General features: G+C 46.4%; 1 protein-coding gene across 3 annotated transcripts in view; it reads right to left on the reverse strand.

Annotated features, from left to right (window-relative positions):
• Positions 1-690: 690 nt before the first annotated feature.
• The window catches only part of PMEPA1 (prostate transmembrane protein, androgen induced 1), a 47,528-nt gene continuing 31,072 nt past the window's right edge, over positions 691-17,146 (reverse strand). For 2 of the 3 annotated variants that reach the window (XM_061441916.1, XM_061441913.1), the window contains 3 exons: positions 10,373-10,527; positions 3,473-3,526; positions 691-3,368 (listed from right to left, as the gene is read on the reverse strand). In XM_061441916.1, coding sequence (XP_061297900.1) covers positions 2,820-3,368; positions 3,473-3,526; positions 10,373-10,527 — 758 coding nt within the window. In that variant the 3' untranslated portion in view covers positions 691-2,819. The remainder of the gene's footprint in view (positions 3,369-3,472; positions 3,527-10,372; positions 10,528-17,146) is intronic. The other variant, XM_061441915.1, reaches the window with a different exon arrangement.

A 17,146-nucleotide genomic window follows, 5' to 3' on the forward strand; every position in this document is an offset into this window, starting at 1 on the left:
CAAGTGACACCACCCGACAAGACAATCCCGTTACTTAACAACCTCCGGTCCCCACAACACCTCCTCATTCACTGCTCACTTCTAAACGTGTGATGCATATTCCACCCAAAACCTGCTGAGGTAACCATTTTTTTGTAGCAAACAAACTAATTCAGATCACAGACCCACATCCCCTCCCTCCCCCCTAAAATGAAAGCAACCCCAACAACACTATTCACGCATTTTGGCTCAAGAGGGCAGTAGATATTATATTTCTGTTTCTCTTTTGGTTGGTATCTCATTTACAATATCCACCACAGATTTCCTACCTCCCCGGGTAGGATAATGTGCATAAATGTGTTCAAGTTCCCTTACAAACAGCTGGAGAAGAGCAGCGGCAGCAGCCCACGGGGCCAGGCCCATGGAGCTGCTCCAGGGAGCAGGCAGCACTGCTGGGAAAGGAGGGCCTGGAAAACCAAATGCAAGGTCCAAAGGAGCAAGAGACCAGACGCTGGTTACTTGTGATGCTAACGATGATTTTGTTTCCCCCTCTCTTAAAAAGGGAGGGTCACTGTTTCTTTAATAAGGCACTAAATAGACATGTTACATAAAGGAAAGATACAATTTAAAAACTCCTATGAATTCATCAGGTTTGTACCTTTCATGACAAACTAGATTTATTCCTTTGCTGGACTTGCTTTTTTTTGCGGCTTTTTGTTTTAGGTCATCAGAATTTAGGTTACAGGACTGTAAAGCTGTGAAGATTTCAAGAGCTGTGGAAAAGCAGTCTGAAATATCGAGAAGGTACAGGACTAGTTCTAGGCAAAAATTCAACAAAAAAGGCAAAAAATAAGGATCAAACTTCAAGTTCAGCTATTTATCTTCTTCTTTAAAATATATATAAATATTGTTCAAATGGTCAGAACTTCAAAACCTTTTGCATGGTTCTTTTTTTTTTTCTTTTTCTTCAAGTAATAGAAAAGTTGCTTAAAAACAATAGTTATTGCCTTTATATCTTTCATTTATGTCACTCTACTAGATAGCATCCTGCAGAAAATGTAAGCACACCCCCTTGTAAAAGCTTCACTCTGTGTGGTTCCTGACCCATCCCTCCTCACGCTCAGGGAGATGCTCTCCCGGCCGGCGGGACGGGACCGGAACCACGGTTTATTCCCTTTTGCTTTCTCTCTCTGCTCTCAGGTTTCTCACGCGCTCGCTCCATCACATACAGATTCACCACGAGGGTCAAACACCTACCAGACACCTGCGCAATATACACATGTAAACAATAGCATAGTGACAAAATGCTTCTGGAACCAAGGTAAACTAAAGACGCTCAACACCCGGCGGGCGGGAGGGCAGCGGGACCATGCTGCTGTGGGTGAGGACATCTTCAGAAGAGGTAAAGGGGGTTTTGCTTCTAAAGCATTAGCGTATTTCTTCAACCTTTAATTACTACATCACAGGAGCAGATTCATTTCCATCTACTGTATCTGACACCCTTTTAGCTAGGATAATACAGTAAAAAACAGCTGACACGGCTGAGCCTGTTTATCCCAAATAGAAGCTTGGGAAGTTAATACAAAATGAAGATGACTTTCACCACCACCACGCTTCTCAGCTCGGACTGTTAATGTCATTTAAAGCCCAGCTGAAAGGCAGCCAGTGAGCACGTTACCATTTACTCACAGTAACTTCCCTCATCACCGCTTTAAGCTCTGAATTGGGCCCTTCAGTTGGACATTGAAAGAAATAAACCGAGAACCACTTTGATCCTTCAGACACAGAAGTTTATTCTCATCCCCCCCCCCCCCCCCCCCCAACTTAGAGGTTGTCCAAATAAAAAATGAAAATAAAAATCAAGTAATTTCTGCTGCTCCAGCCGTTACCGACTCTCAGAAGCAGGGAGGTTTGCTTTTACCTTTCCACTCCAATAATCCTACGGGATGACATACAGACACACACCAACTCCTCTTGCTTTGTAGGGAATGTGTAAAGCCGTGCGGCCACGCGCAGGGACTCTGGAAATTAGGGATTTGCATAAGATGCAGTCTCGCTCACCGCTCCGCTCGGGGCTGGCAGCTCCACTTCAGCGCCTCTCCACCCCCTTCCAGCTACTTTGTTCTTCACTTCCACAGATCCCTTAACAGGTTCATGGTAGACATGATAGAGGCTTTGACCAACACAAGCACTGACATATTTATATTAAAAAATAGTGCAAAATTTCAACATTTATATAAATAACTCTAAACCCCTGCTTTTGATTTTTTTTGTGTTTTTTTGTTTTTTTACAATGTAATACACGCTTTTTGAGTTGGCACTCAAAAAATTGCCATTTTCTTCTAGTTCAGAAAACATCTTTTTTTTTTGTTTTTCTTTTTTTGAATAGGCCTCTTCTAATACAAAAATACTCCTGCTCCGTACACATACACTTTCTCTTCTTTTTAATATATATTTATATATTTATATTGCAGATCTTTAAACAAAATGGTTTTTTTGTGCAAATATTTTGTCTTTAAAGATAAGTGAAATAATCAAAATAAAAAGCATTCACACACAGCTCAACTAGAAAAAAAAAGGACTACAGTTGATTTTTTTTTTCCTTTTTAAAGGTCTAGACACAGCTCAATAAAGAAATGTTTTTGCAAGCTTGGGAGGCTTGTGCATTCAGACCAGACATAACAAGTAAATATTTATACATGGAGAGATGGGGAAGGGCTTTTTTCTTTGCTCATCTTCCTCAACTCTCTCTCTCTCCTTTTTCTATGAGAAGTGCAGAGTGTTTTCATTTACTTTCTTGCCTTTTTTCTTTTTTTTTTCTCCTTTTTCCTTTATTTTTTTTAAAAGGGGTGCCCTTTTTGTTTCTCTTTCTCTTTGTTCCACGCAGTTGTGCTCTCAAGGCCATTGAGTTGTGAATGATGGAGTCTGCTGCCCTCCAAGATGGAAGGCATCCCGTTGCTGTTCTGCTGGTGCTGGTAAAACGTTGACCCTGGGTAGTGCCCTATCACCTCGCTGTACGTCGGCGGCGGTCCCTCCATCCTACCATTGCTCCCATAGCAGGTCGCGCTGATGCCAGAGTTACTGCTGGGGGGGCACGGCCCCCCGTACACGGAGTTATCTATCAAGTCACTGTCAAAGATGGTTCTGTTGGGGGGTGCCCGGACCGACTCTCTGTTGAGCTCCATTTGCTGCTCGGGGTCCCGCAGCTGCAGCGTGCAGGGTCCCTGATACGGGGGGGGCTCTTCGCCGTCCGACAGCGAGATGGTGGGAGGCAGGTCAATCTCGTGCTGCATGTAGGGGTAGGTTGGCTGGAATCTGTTAAAGCGGTCCCTCTGCAGGAAGGATGGCACTGCCAGGCGGTCGCTGGGTCTCGGGGTGTAGATTTGCTGCTGAAAGGGAGAAAAAGAGAGAGAAAGAGGGTGAGAGAAGTGTGAGACACTGCAGCCTGGGACAGCAGGAGAGGCAGCAGCACCCGCAATCACATTGCCCTCACCTCTGTTATTCCATTCCCTGACACGGTGCTTTCTGAAGGCCATAGGCTTCCCTCCTGCATTGGAAAGAAGAAAGTGCAGAGTGAGTCTGACTGCCAGCAGTGGTTAAGCTCCTGCAAGCAGCTCTCATGCCAGGTTTCATCCTGCACCAGAGCCCAGGTAAGATGCTGCTGCTGCCATCAGCACATCCCTACCCCTGCTGCAGTGACACATGGCATGCACCCTTTTCTAAGCAGGAAACTACCCCTGGTGGGGGTATAAGCTATTATCATATATGCTGGGTATCATATGGGTCTATTACCACTGAAAACAACACTTTGACTAATATTTCCCTCCATTTTCACCTCCATTTACATGTAATAGATCACTCGCAGAATGAATGATGAGACGACACCAGCAAACAACTCTCCCATTTGCAGACTTCCCCCCTCTCACCCACACCCACCCAACATGTTTCCCTCCCTGGTTCCAACATGCCAATTTGTGATCCATGAGCTGTGGGTGATTCACAAGACATCACAAAATGCTCCATGAAATAATGACAAGATTATATATATATATTATTATTTATACATATAAAATAACCCAATAAAACACCAACAAAAAACAAAACACAACAAAACCCCCTAAAAATCAACCCCCAAACCCACCTCACACCCACATAACCACATTATGATGCACACAATCAAAGAAATAATGGGAAAATAAAGATAGTAAGTGAATAACCAAATGTTAAGCCTAATTTTGATTTGGCTAGAAAAAAAACCTACTAATGAAAAGCAATCTGTAGCAACAGGGTGGTTCTAGAGTGTTCTTCCCCAAAAAATAAGTGGTCCTTGGCTTAAACAGCATGAGGAACTGCGATCTAGAGGCTTCCTACACTGCAAGCATCACCCTGATCCTGCGATCCCAACCCAGGTGCCAACAACCCCAGGCATGATAAAGCCACAAGCCAATTTCCCCCAAACCATGAGATTAGCTTACAATTCATGATCAAACAAACAAACAAACAAATGTTCTTCCCATTTGCTGGTGATGCTCTGCGCGTGCACAGCTCACCCGGGACACTTTTGCCGTGAGCACTGAAGTATTTAAATATTGCTAATATTCACACATAGCAACATCCCTCCGGCAGGCAGGGCTGGGGGAAAAAAGGCCAGAAGGCTCATAATTATAACCTGGAATAGATGGCACTTTTCAGTTCCTTGCAGGTGAATCTCTAGTTCTGGCACCAGCAAGTCAGGCACAAGCAGAAGTGCTTACACCAGTGGGAAAAAACTGCCAAGGGTGGTTTTCCCCCACTTTTTCCCTTTAATCTGTCCCATCCAAAAGCCATTCTTGGGCCCAGCCCCAGGAGGGCTCCCCAGATGAGCAGACCACAAGCTTTCCTGCTATAAAACCACATAGTTCTCTAATGGCTATGGTGGTGGTCCAGGTAGCCTGAAGCCCTGCTGGAAGCCTGTAAAAAGCTGCAGTGGTTCTGCAGCACCATGAACACCTTCACTGATAAAATCAGAAGGGATTTTGCTGTCTGATGCTCCCTGGACCTTGCCCAGCTGCAAGGCACATCTGGCCTCATAGCAGGCTGCAGTACACAAGGGAAAAACACCGCTGCACACTTCTGCAGCTATCCCAGCAAGCAGCTGAGCAGCATCTCCACTCACCACAGCAGCACCCCAGAGAGCAGACAGAGCAGGGATGCCCCTGCAGGCAGAGCCAGCCTCAAGCCCTGCAGCAGGAGCCTCCTCACCTGGGCATCCACAACACCCATCCAACTGCCCAAAACACAGCACCAACACTGTGTTAAGATCTCCAGAGAAGCCACTCGTCATAATATCCCACCCCCTGCTTTTTTCTTATTTTCCCCAAGTTTGGAATGTATTTTCTCTTGTGGTATCGCACACGGTATCAAATACGGAGAGAATCCTACCAGATTCCCATTTCTGAAGCTCAGTTCTGCACATAAACCTCAAAGCGGTCCTGTTGCCAGTGCAAGGAAAACAGTGATTTATATGCAAATGAGATGGCCCAGATTCTTCCAATTTCTAGGTGTTCTTCAGGAAGCATCTCTCTGGAGCAGAGTTTAAGTGCTGCAATACCAGCACCCTCCCCTGCTAATCCATCCTGGCTAATGAACACGCTCATTGAGCTGCGAGCCACACAGCCCTTCCTGAACAATGCAGCACCACATTTTATACAGACCTTAAGCCTTCAATATGCAACTGTTTACAAAGGCATCAACTGTTTAGTCTGGTCCATTTTACATATATTTCTTGCCTGCAGGGACAGTCTACAGTCAAATTCCCCCAGCAGCCAAAAGAACCAAGACGAACTGCATCTGCCACAGACCAAATCTATGCCTTTAACCCCCCACTCAGCCAGGGTGCTGAGACCAAAGGGTAAGGGGAGGGTTTCCAGTGCTGCCACATGCACTGCCAGCCCTTCACTTCATCCTGAAGGATGCCAAAGCAGGAGGCAGGAGTGGGAAGCACTTTGAATATTGTGTTTACTTTGCCATGCCCCCATGGCAGACTTCCTGAGCAGTGAGTACCCCGCTGCCTTCTGCTAGATGTTTTATATTTAACTTGGCAGTGGGCAGTGCCATGGCAATATCCCATCTGCTTCCCCCTTTCCTGGGAGTGATGTCAGCCAGCTCCTACGAGGGTGGCTGCATCCCGGAGCATCCCGGCGTGCGGAGCATCACTGCGCTCAGCTGGGGCTTCCTGCTGCGGCAGGCGATGAGGAGACCATGTACGCACCCTTATGTGAGTTGCTCCACCCAAACCACTCATGAGCCCTAAGTATCACTCACCCAAAGCCTGCACTCAATATCCCACCCGGGCGTTCAGAAGAAAAGCCCTGGCTCTCACATTAACTCCTCTGTTTGTACAGATGAGGTCCAGGAGTGATGCTCCTGGCAACATGCGATGCAAGAATAGCAAACGAGAAGAAACACCATGGGATCCGCAGGGGCACAAGGAGCAGACAGAAGACCTTTTGTAGGAGCTGGATCGCTCAGCTGTGATTAACCACTTCTGTCAGGACTCCAGGGCTTTGACCTGGACACACTTCTGTGCCCATGGCTGACCAATCACAAGCACGCTCACCGACACCGACCCTGTGCCTCACACACCACCAGGAAGCCCATGGAGCCTCATCTCTCCTAAAAACCCAGCAGTGGGAATAAAACTGCTGAAAATCAGTAGCAAGAAGAGGGCAAAGCCTCAGAGACAGGAAACACACACACTTCTAGCCTTCATGCTTTGGCCATGGGATGGCTACACAGCCACAGCAAGCCACCCAACACTGCGCTGACCCATGAGGGGGCATTGCTGCTGTAAATCCCCATCTTCGGGGCTCTCCTCACTCACTTCTCCATTTCAGAATGTTTAGGACTTGAATTCATCTCAACAATGGCTGAGGCTAGAAAGCTATGGCTTTCTGAAATGAAAGCTGAGATCCTGCTGTCTGATGAGCAATACGGCTGTAAAAGCCTCCGTAAGTATTCCAGGACTCACTGCAGAACCTAAAATTACTTTTTAATTTCTTTTTAGAGATCAATCCTTGACTTTTATAGAGCTGCTTGTTTTAGCGGTGTCAGAGAATTTTCTCTGTAAAGCTGCATGGTGCAGATTAAGTCTCTGAGCCTGCAGGAGGACCTGTATTTTCCATTTTAGGGGACAAAGGTATGCTTTGAAATGGCATTTGAACCCCTTTTTCTTGGGGGACTGGGATATCACTGCTCCAAAGGTGCAGGAACCTTTCTTACTGTGTAAGTTTTAGTAGCATTTCTAAAGTAATTTTAGTTCTGGAAAAATGAAGGTACTTGTTATAATGACACAGAGTTTAAGTATAGCAAGAATGGGGATGGAGAAATACATGACATAATATAAGAATTCCTTGCTACCAAGAACTGCATTTAAAAAAGCCCTTAGGGAAATCAGTTTCTCCTTTGGTGGCAATTTTTGAGCTACAACAAGAAAGGACAACCCTGGCAGACCTAGCAGCATCCCAACCATGGGATGAACTACTTTAATATTTCAAAAGATGAAAAGCACGCATACAGCTCCGGTGTCCATCTGCAGTCACGACAGCAAAATGAAGTTTGGGATTTGGAAAGCCCAACAGCAGGTCAACACAAGTTTAATGGATAACATAAACCAGTCTCCAGTTCAGCATAGCCTCTGCCTGCCAACCTTCAGCACTCATTCAAACCGGAGCTGTTTTCTACTGGAAAGACATGCTGTGCTGATATTCAACAGGAGCTCCCTTTAACAGCTGTAGTGATAGGAGAAGGGGTGAATGGGTTTAAACTTAAAACAGGGGAAATTCAGGTTAGACATAAGGAAGAAGTTCTTCCCTGTGAGGGTGGTGAGGCACTGGAACAGGCTGCCCAGAGAACTGGTAAATGCTCCATCCCTGGCAGTGTTCAAGGCTGGGTTGGAGAGAGCCTTGGGCAACATGGTCTAGTGTGAGGCAACCCTGCCCATGGCAGGGGGTTGGAACTGGATGACCTTAAGGTCCTTTCCATCCCTAACTGTCCTACGATTCTATGATCTTTATTACAATTGATCCCACTGTAATGAGCTTCCCACTTAGTGCATGAGGGGCTTCTCTGTCCTGTCAGGAGCTCGGGCCACAGGGAAGCATGGCTGCCACTCCATCAACACAGAACCACGCACTCACAGCACAGTACAGACAGAGAGGCAGGGCAGGGAGAAAGGGAAGAATTACAAAGAGGGGAAAAAGCCCCCAAAACACACCCAACAAAACCCCTGATACATCAGCTTTTTCTCCCTGTAGCTCTGAGAATGGTTTTGAAGTGCCTGCATCCTCAGGGAGGTTTAACAGAGGCACACAGGTAAACCTTTGCTGAAAAGTGATTTCATCACTGATGTGTCTGAAGGCTGAATAATGACAGAGCTGGTCTGGTGTGGGGACTGGGCCAAAAACTGGCTGGAAATTCTGGCCTGGTGAAGTTTGAAAAGAGAAAAGGCAAAAAAAGCCAATAAATATTTAAATAGTCAATAATTTTTGATTCAACCTAAATTTCCGTTCAATCGCCAAGTGATTTACTCCATGTCAGCCTTCTTTCCTCTTTTAAAAGAGAGAGAAAGTCAGGCCGCTTTCAGAAATGGAGATTAGTATTTTAAAATAAAAACATGCCTGATCTGAGATTTTCTTAGAAAAATGTAAAATTAAACATTTTGGTATTGCTCAAGTAAACCAGGAATCATTCTGGACATGAAAAACCAGTAAAAAAAATGAAAATGGGAAAACCACCTTTCTGCTATCTTTAATAATTCACATGCTCGGATGCTCACGTTCTGCTGCTGTTGGAAGCGGGTACACGGAATGGTGACAAGAGACATAGGATTTCTGTAACTCCGTAAGGAGCCGGGATATGTGCAGGGAAGTTTAGCTCTGATCCCCAAAGCAGGCAGGTGCTTGAGCAGTCACCACTGACTGGTGTAACGTGGGATCACACACCCTCAGCACTTTGATCTTGTTGCACAGCACTGACACAGGTCCATAAGCTGAGCTCACTGCCATGCCCTCTGGAGACACGCTCCACAGCCCACAGCACTCAAGTGGTTTAGTTGAGCCTGGGGTTTGCACAGCTCTCCTTCCCAAGGGCCGCCCTCCTCACTTCAGTACTGAGTGTCTAAGGGACCTTCATCTTCATGCAACAAAGAGCAGCTATGGAGCGGAGGGACAGGCTATGCCCTGGACATCTGCTGACTGGACAGCATTCAACAGCACTGTACTGAAGACTTATGAAATAGAAGATGTTAGACAGCTGTCTTGTGCGCCTGCTCTCTTTCTCAAAAAATAGAAAGGAAAAAAATAGACGGAAACAGAAGAAAAAAGAAAGCAATCCCAGTATTAGATCTTTTACCAGCAGCAAGCACGGATTCAATACAAGGCCCCACACAGACCACCACAAGGCAGCACTAGTGTGTTCAGCCTGCCCTGGAAACCTGCAGCAGGGAGGGCACAAAGCAGTGACCTTGAGGAAGCCCTGTAGTTTAAGGAGCTTAAAGATCCTTCAGGGTGAATACTAAGAAAAATAAAATAGCACCAGTACATGACATCCCTGTGCTGAAGACAGAGACAGCAGTGAATGGTGCATGCTCAGCCTCCAAGGAAAGGGGATGGTTTTTCTCTTTGGGTTCTTATAAGTCTCTCTGAGCTCCTGCATTTGAGGAAACTACGAAAACCAACATCTGCTTCGAGGCTGGAGAGGCTCCCCCTCGAGTCACTGTCAGAGATACAATTAACACGTTTCTCCTCAGGCTTTTATGAAGCGCAGAGCCTGGGTTACACAGGGAATCTCTCGAGCATCCCTTTGGAAAGATGCCTGGCTGGCTGACAAGTGTTTTCTGACCCCTGCACCACCAGCACCACTGGTGAAAACTGAAGAAAGTCTTTCAGGATTTCCTATTCTCTTCAAGGCAGGCAATAAGTACTTATATAATAATCTGAGACACTGCAACTGGAGCTGCCAATGGACTTGATAGTTTGGGGCTGTTAAAGTCAATGCACCCCGAACAGCTGAGGGCAACTTGTGTCTTGTTCCTGAAAAACCAACATCAAGAATAGTCTCCTACCATTACTTCACTGATGTAAAGTCTGAATTGCAAAGTTGAGGGCAAAGGCTACAGCTGTCCATGTATTACAACATACAGAGCCAGAGGCACCCATAACAGCTTCCCCCCAATAACAGAGACAGAAGATGATGCCAAGATCCAACCTGGACAGTGCCTCTTCATGCAGTGCCAAGTGGCACATGGGCAAACAGGACCCATATGAATGCCTTTGGCTCTAACGCGTCCCCAGTGTCACATCATTTGACAACCAGCGCAGGATGAAGTGGGTTGGAAGACCAGGGCATGACTTACTGAAGAGAGGTTCTCGTCCCTCCGCCTCCCCTGGCTGTGCCGGCTGATGAAGGATCGCGCAGAGAGTTTGTAGTGGTTCAGCAGACACGTGATCACCACCACCATCACCATCATCACCACCACGATTATGATTATCTGTACAAACTCCAACTCCGCTGCAAGAGAGACAGACAGACCTTAAGGCACCAGAAAAAGCAGCATGTAATTGAGCACAAAAACTGCTAATGTGGATGAGACTCCAGTGACACCGCTGCATCCTTCCCCCATAAAGCTCTCACACATGCCTAACTGGGCTCTGCATGCTTTGAGCCCAGCTACTTGTTTAATGAAGCTCATGAATTCACATATTTAGTGCCACAGAAGAGTCTCTGGGAGGGATCTTTAAAAACAATCTGCAAAGCAGAGCATTTCAAGCTACAATGCAGACAGGACTTCCCAAAGACCCCCCCAGCTGCAGTGTGCTGGATACCTCCTCCACCAGTGCAAAACCAGCAGCATCTCAGTACTGAGTGTGCCTTGCCTGGGGCCATGGAGCCAAGAACCAGCATAATTATAATATTAACTATTATAATTATTTATTTATTTGTTAATTATAAATAAACCATCCTAACAGAACACTTTAGCTAAATGCAAGCTAAATTTCTGAAATTCCCTTCCCATCACCACCACTCCAGTCCAGTTCTCCCTGGAGAAGAAGTCCCCCTTGGGCATACCCTTGCATCAGGCACATGTTCCCTTTGTCACAGGGGTCAGACAGTGGTGTGGGGTGCCAGAGGCACAGCATAACAGGCAGACCCCCTTTTCCCAATGCTGGCCCCTCCACCATAGGGCACAGGCAGGGAGCCCTCCTCCTTCTTGGTGAGACACCAGATGGGCGCGATGCGGCTGCCCACAGGGGCCACATCCCGCAGCTCCAAGCATCCCTTGGCTCAGGGTTCGGCCAGCTGACAGCAGCAGCTTGAGTGGCTTGAACGGGCATAAAGGAAGGCTGGAGAAACATCCTCCAAACAAACACGAACAAGCAAACAACGGGCTATCCGGTCAACTCCAGAGACGCATGGCAGCAGGCAGTAAGAAGCCGCTCCTAAAATTTCCTGAGGAAGTTAATTCCTCACCTCTCAGGCTCAGGAAAACTGAGTACAGGAGGCAAATGTAGCACTGGGGTCATGGATCAGGCACCCATAGAGCAGCCACTGGGTCCAAACTGCTCGGTTGCTCCCCATATGACCCCTTGTGCCAGCAGCACCCAGGGCTCCCCTGTGAACAGAACAGGGCAGCAGCAGCTCCAGTGCTCATCGTAAAGGAGGGGCCAGACCAGCAAAATTCAATGGTTCTGAGGATTTACACTTTGTTTGCTTCTCAGCAGGGACAGCTATAAAACCCAGTTTTAGAAAGCTGTGCCCTGAGCTATCACAGACACTGCCATTCTGTATATTATATACAGACACACACACGTATAATATGTATCTGTAGATACACAAGAAGAGCCACCATGCCTTCCAAGGGCAGCATCACACCACTCACACCAGCCGGAGTGGCTTCTGCTGAGTCAGGCAAATTGAATTTTACCTTTTTTTATGGAAAGTTTTCTCCTGGCAGGTGGCATTTAAGTGCCAGTAAAAGCAAATAAATGTCAAGAAAACAGTCCAGGTGGTGAGTGCTGCCAGTTACCTTGGAGCTCATTCTGCTAAACAGCGCTATTTCTGCCCAAAATGCTTAACCAGCTCTGCCCACCACCTTCAAAAAGCAGAATTATGCCTTGAAAGCAGGAGCTTTATCTGTCACTTGAAATTAGATGTATGAGTGACTTGGAGCCCATACACTTATGGCACCCTTAAAAAGCAGCTGCCTCTACACCAGAAGATTGTACATGGGGTGGGAAGAGAGGGATTAAAAGCCAAACACTGCAAAGGAGTTTGGCCTTAAAAATGACTTTTAGTTAAAGGCATCTTCTTAAAGAGAAGCTCTGGGTCTTTCACAGCAACCCCAGTGAGGTGCCTGAATGCCATTATGAGGGGAAGAGCCTGGTAAAAAGCACATTCCCGACAATTCATGATCCAGCCCCAAAGCAGCAGCACAGATCACCTATGGGAATGATGAGTGATGGGACCTGAGAACAGCCATGGGTGGCCCTGGGCTGGAGGAATGGGCTGGAACAGGAGGTTCCAGTGAGATTAACCGGACGCACAAAGACACCAGAAGTCAAAGCGTTGGGAGAAGAGGCTGACGCAAAACCATTAAAAACAAAAAGCAAGTTGCCTCTTCCCATGGCACCCCCCATGTAAGAGCATGTCCCCATACAGCCCGAAGGCATGCCCTGGTGCTGCTGCACCCTTTTTCATTACTGAAAAGAAGAAAACAAACACCAAGCAATGTTTTTAGGAAGATGAGTCAATTCAGCCTCAAAATGCAGCATGTGCTTTGGCCACAGTAAGAAAACACAAGAGAAAAAATACATAAATGGGGCCAGTGATGGAAAACTTCCTTTTCTGGTAAAAGAGGTTATATTTCTGAAGAAAAACAAGACCAAAGCAGTTACAAGGGAAAGTTCCTTTCCTAGGACGAAAAGTCCCTTAAATGAACCAAACCTTGCTATACTGGTCACAGTACTTTGGTGACACAGGTGAAGTTTGGCCATCATTAGCGCTGCCCTAATTCCTTCCTAGGAAGGAACACACACAAGACATGTCATTTACAAACAACCTAAGCCAAGCTTCCTTCACACACATACAGCCATGTAACAAGCAGAGCCCGAAGCAGAATAAAGGGTGGGAATTCCATCAGGATCTGGGACAGCACAGCAGCATCTCAACCATCCCCATCCAGCTCCAAACGTTGTTTGTTCTGGCTCTGGGATTCCTGTAATTGGAGTATTACAAAGAGTTGCCAACAGCAAGGCACAACCAGAACAAAGGGGATACTGATTTCCATCAGCGACACTCCTCCTGCCCCATGTTTCTCTCCCATGTTCTCCTTGGAGCTAATCATCTGGGTGGGCTGGACTGCCCCAGGAGCCACACGGCATGGCCAGGAGGTGCAGTGTTTGGCCTTGCTCTTCAAACTCTACATTTGGTTATTTCAATGGGGAATCCAGTCTAACGTTACAGCAATCACAGTGGTGTTAACAACAGCACAGCGATTTTAATATCCTGCTTTGTGGGAGGAATGAGAACAATGAAGCTGCAAATTAATGTTCTGTAAATGGGTTTGGTGAAACATGTTAGAATGATAAAACCTGATCAGCTCCCCCTGCTTGGACTTTGTGCTTTTCATGCCAATGGCCATGCTCTTCTCCCTTCTCCATCACTAGCACAAGGAAGCAAAGAACTCAGGCACTGCAGCAGAGCACATCTACCCTCGTCCTGCAACACAGACGAGGGCTCAAATGTTTCTGTATCTGCATCTGCAAGAAATGCATCTGCACCCATGTCTCCTTTGGAGAGAAAATTAGGATTTCTTCCCAATGCTTCATGTACACAGGGAGGCCAAACCCACGAGGAAGCTGCTCCCTGCACCCACAGGAGCTCAGGGAAGAGTGAAGCACTGCACTGAGCTTCACTCTACCCAAGCCTAGCCTGTGAGGAGCAGCACAGCCTCACAGTGCCACGGAGCAAACATCAGGTATGGCGAGATGAGCTTTAATCCCATGAATGCCCATGTTGCCCAATCTGGCCTTTGAAAAAAATAAAAGTCAAACCAAACAAGTCCCACACACTCAATTTGTGCTTTTCAAGTTTCAAGACTCATACCCACTTGAGGCACCAAAGTTTCTGCCAACTCTCCCTCTGTTTTAACTTGTCTTTACGGGCTTCATTTGCAGAAGGAGGGGGGAAAACCCAACACACTAGAAAGCTGGATACACTTGGTGAGATTTTAGCCAATCAGCCCAGTCAAACTAATGAAGAAACATCATTAAAACCCCAAACTTGGAGTTAATACATTATTATACAAGTGCAATTCAGCTGCTATGCTAATAAAAAGCCTCTGGGGGAATGAAAACCAAGCCAAACTGCAGAGCACATAATTTATAATTCTACTGGTATTCTTAAAAACACACACACAACAAAACAAGACAAAAAGTACTCAACACATTTTGTATTTGGCTTCCTAATCATTGTCACTTTTCAATTAGAAGAGACCTCATTCCATTCCTCTCTGTAATTTTCCCCAAGGGAAGTGTTATAAATGCACGAGGCTTTACAAGATGGGCATATTCAGCCTCCAAATGCAAAGTAAGGTCACACTAATTTAATTCTGCATAATTTTTATTCCAAAATATGTTTCAAACTAACAGGTTCAGACATCACATTGAAGTGACACAACCTGCTTCTCTGTATTCTCTGTCTAGACGCTGCAGCCCTGGCAGGCGGTCAGCACGCGTGCGACTGTTCTGCAACTAAGCATTTTTCCCCCCAGATTCTCACAATCCTGAAACTAGATATTCGTGATCGAGTAAAATCACTTGTCACATCCCATCCTTCAAGTTCATCGCTCGCTTGCCACTTTAAACCACACATGGCCTTGAATAAGGGTTTCGCAGTGGATTATAGCGTTACATTGATGAGTGATAGGAGACTCCGCTGCTGCCCAAAGCCTGCGGGCTCCGCAGTGTGCAGCCTGTGGCCGCTCTCCAGCGTTTCAGAGGAAGGCAGCACATACCCTTGCTGCCCACACTGGGCTGCTGTCTGGCCACCAAGATAAGGCTCTCAAGTGCCTGAAATCTATGGAAGTGGCAACGGATGCCGATGTGGAGGCACTTCACTGGCACGGCTGCCAAGGTACTTGGCCCCACACCTCCCACCAAAGACCACGCTCAGCGCTCAGCAGAATCAGCTGCATCTCAGAGCTTCCTCAAGCAGCAATGAACAAAGTACTTGGCATGCATAGGTTTAAAATTCATCAGTATTTTTGCAAGGAAGGAGAGCTATTTGAGTCAATGGTGACATGGGGAGCACCGAGCCTCTGCATGCACGCACAGTTCACAACAGCCTCAGGGGAGGTAAGGCTGTGATACACTTTAAATGCTTTTCCTTACTTTTACAGCTGCACTACAGTTCATAAAACACTTACTATAAACTTTGTTAATGCTCTTCCTTCCACATAGAGTATCACTGCTGAAGACAAATGCTCCAAAGCTCTAGCAACCATAAAGAGGAGCGGGGAAGAAGAAACTACACCTGCATTTTGCCACAATTACGAGTCCTCCAGCCATCATTTGCAAGTGGACAGAACAGCTTTCAGACAGGGTCTCAGCCAAGATGACCTCTGCTTTCAGCTGGGTATATGCACATCTGCAGGTCAAAACAGTTATCTGTAAGCTTCGGTTACATTTTCTATATGTATTGGGATTGTGTATCACATGAGAAGGGATGATAAGAAGTGAAATTACTCAGGAGGTAATGGCTAAGCTTAAATGTAGCTGCACTAGTCACAATTCCTAAGAAGAAAAGTTTAAAAGAATAAGCCAGTCGCCATCAGTGCTGTGGTACAGGGTGCTAAATCCCAAGTCTGTTTTGCTGAAGCAAATTAAAGGAAGCAGAGAATCCCTCACAAAACAGTTCACTTCTCCTATGGTGACTTTCACTTCCTCTGACTATTTTTATCACTAAAACCCCCTTTGTTCCAACCTGAAACATTGCTGGGACAGTTCAAGCACCGAGTCCGATCACAAGCTCTCACAAACATGCTTTCAAGGGTTTGGCAAAGCCCTCCTGCTGCTGACTTCATCTTTTGGTGGACATCAGCCTCGTGTGAGGCACCAACACCCTGCTCCTTGCCAGGCAGGATCAGGCACCTCCTGAGCAAGCCTCGCTGTTCAGAGTTAATGAGCTCTTGGTTAAGTTTTACCCAGGACTGATAGGATAATGCACCTCAGCCTCTGGAAGTTCCCATGACAGTCCCTCAGCATCACAGGCCCATTGTCACTCATCTTATCAGTGTTCTTTGGGAAATACATCCAAAACTGTTTTGAGGTTGCTCCACATGCCTGACAGAGGAGAGGCAGGCACAGCCTCCATCGCACTTTGGGAGTGTTGGGCACAGCACCGTCACTATGGAGAAACTTCCAACACTGCCCCAGCATCTGCAATAGCACAGATCACAGAAAAGGCAAAAACACGGGTTTAAAATGAACGCTTAAGTCCAGTGGTTTCCCCTAATCTAGAAACTGATGTGAATTTGAGTAACAGAAAAATCCAGAAGGAAGTAAGAGTCAGGGAGACTAAAAAGGGGCTGAGAGCAACGCAGGATTTGCTATTTCAGAACATTCAGACAGTATCTCCCCTGGATAACAGCTGGGCCACCACTGCCTCACAGGCTCCTTGACAGGCAGCAAGTCTGACCCAACCCTGGGTTTTAGCCCACTGCAGCTCAAGGACCAGCTGGTTGAAGACCCTTCACAAATGCCTGCAATCCACGATAACAGAGTCGTTGTCTGCACTGGGACACTGCCCTGCAACACAGCTGTATGGAAATTTCCAGACTGGCCATTTGCCACTGTACATAGGGACTATTTCTAATTAACTATCACTTATGTTCCTAGAGAAACATCCCGTAAGTGCCTAAAGCAAGAGCCAGGAACCCTGCCACGTACTGTGCCTTCACCTCTGGTCTTTGCTTTCTTCAACACACTTCAACTTCCATACCAAGGCAGAATAGGACAGTTTTGTACAGAGATCCCTCCTGCTGCTGAACAGGAGGGACAAATAAAACAGTATAATAAACACTAAAATAAAACCAGCTCAATAAAACAGCCAGAAACAAACTAGGACATTT

The sequence above is a fragment of the Pezoporus flaviventris genome, unplaced genomic scaffold (genome assembly GCF_033815535.1).
Source record: "Pezoporus flaviventris isolate CSIRO_AGI_PZ_B2104156 unplaced genomic scaffold, CSIRO_AGI_Pfla_v1 ptg000213l, whole genome shotgun sequence".
Classification (NCBI taxonomy): Eukaryota; Metazoa; Chordata; class Aves; order Psittaciformes; family Psittacidae; genus Pezoporus; species Pezoporus flaviventris.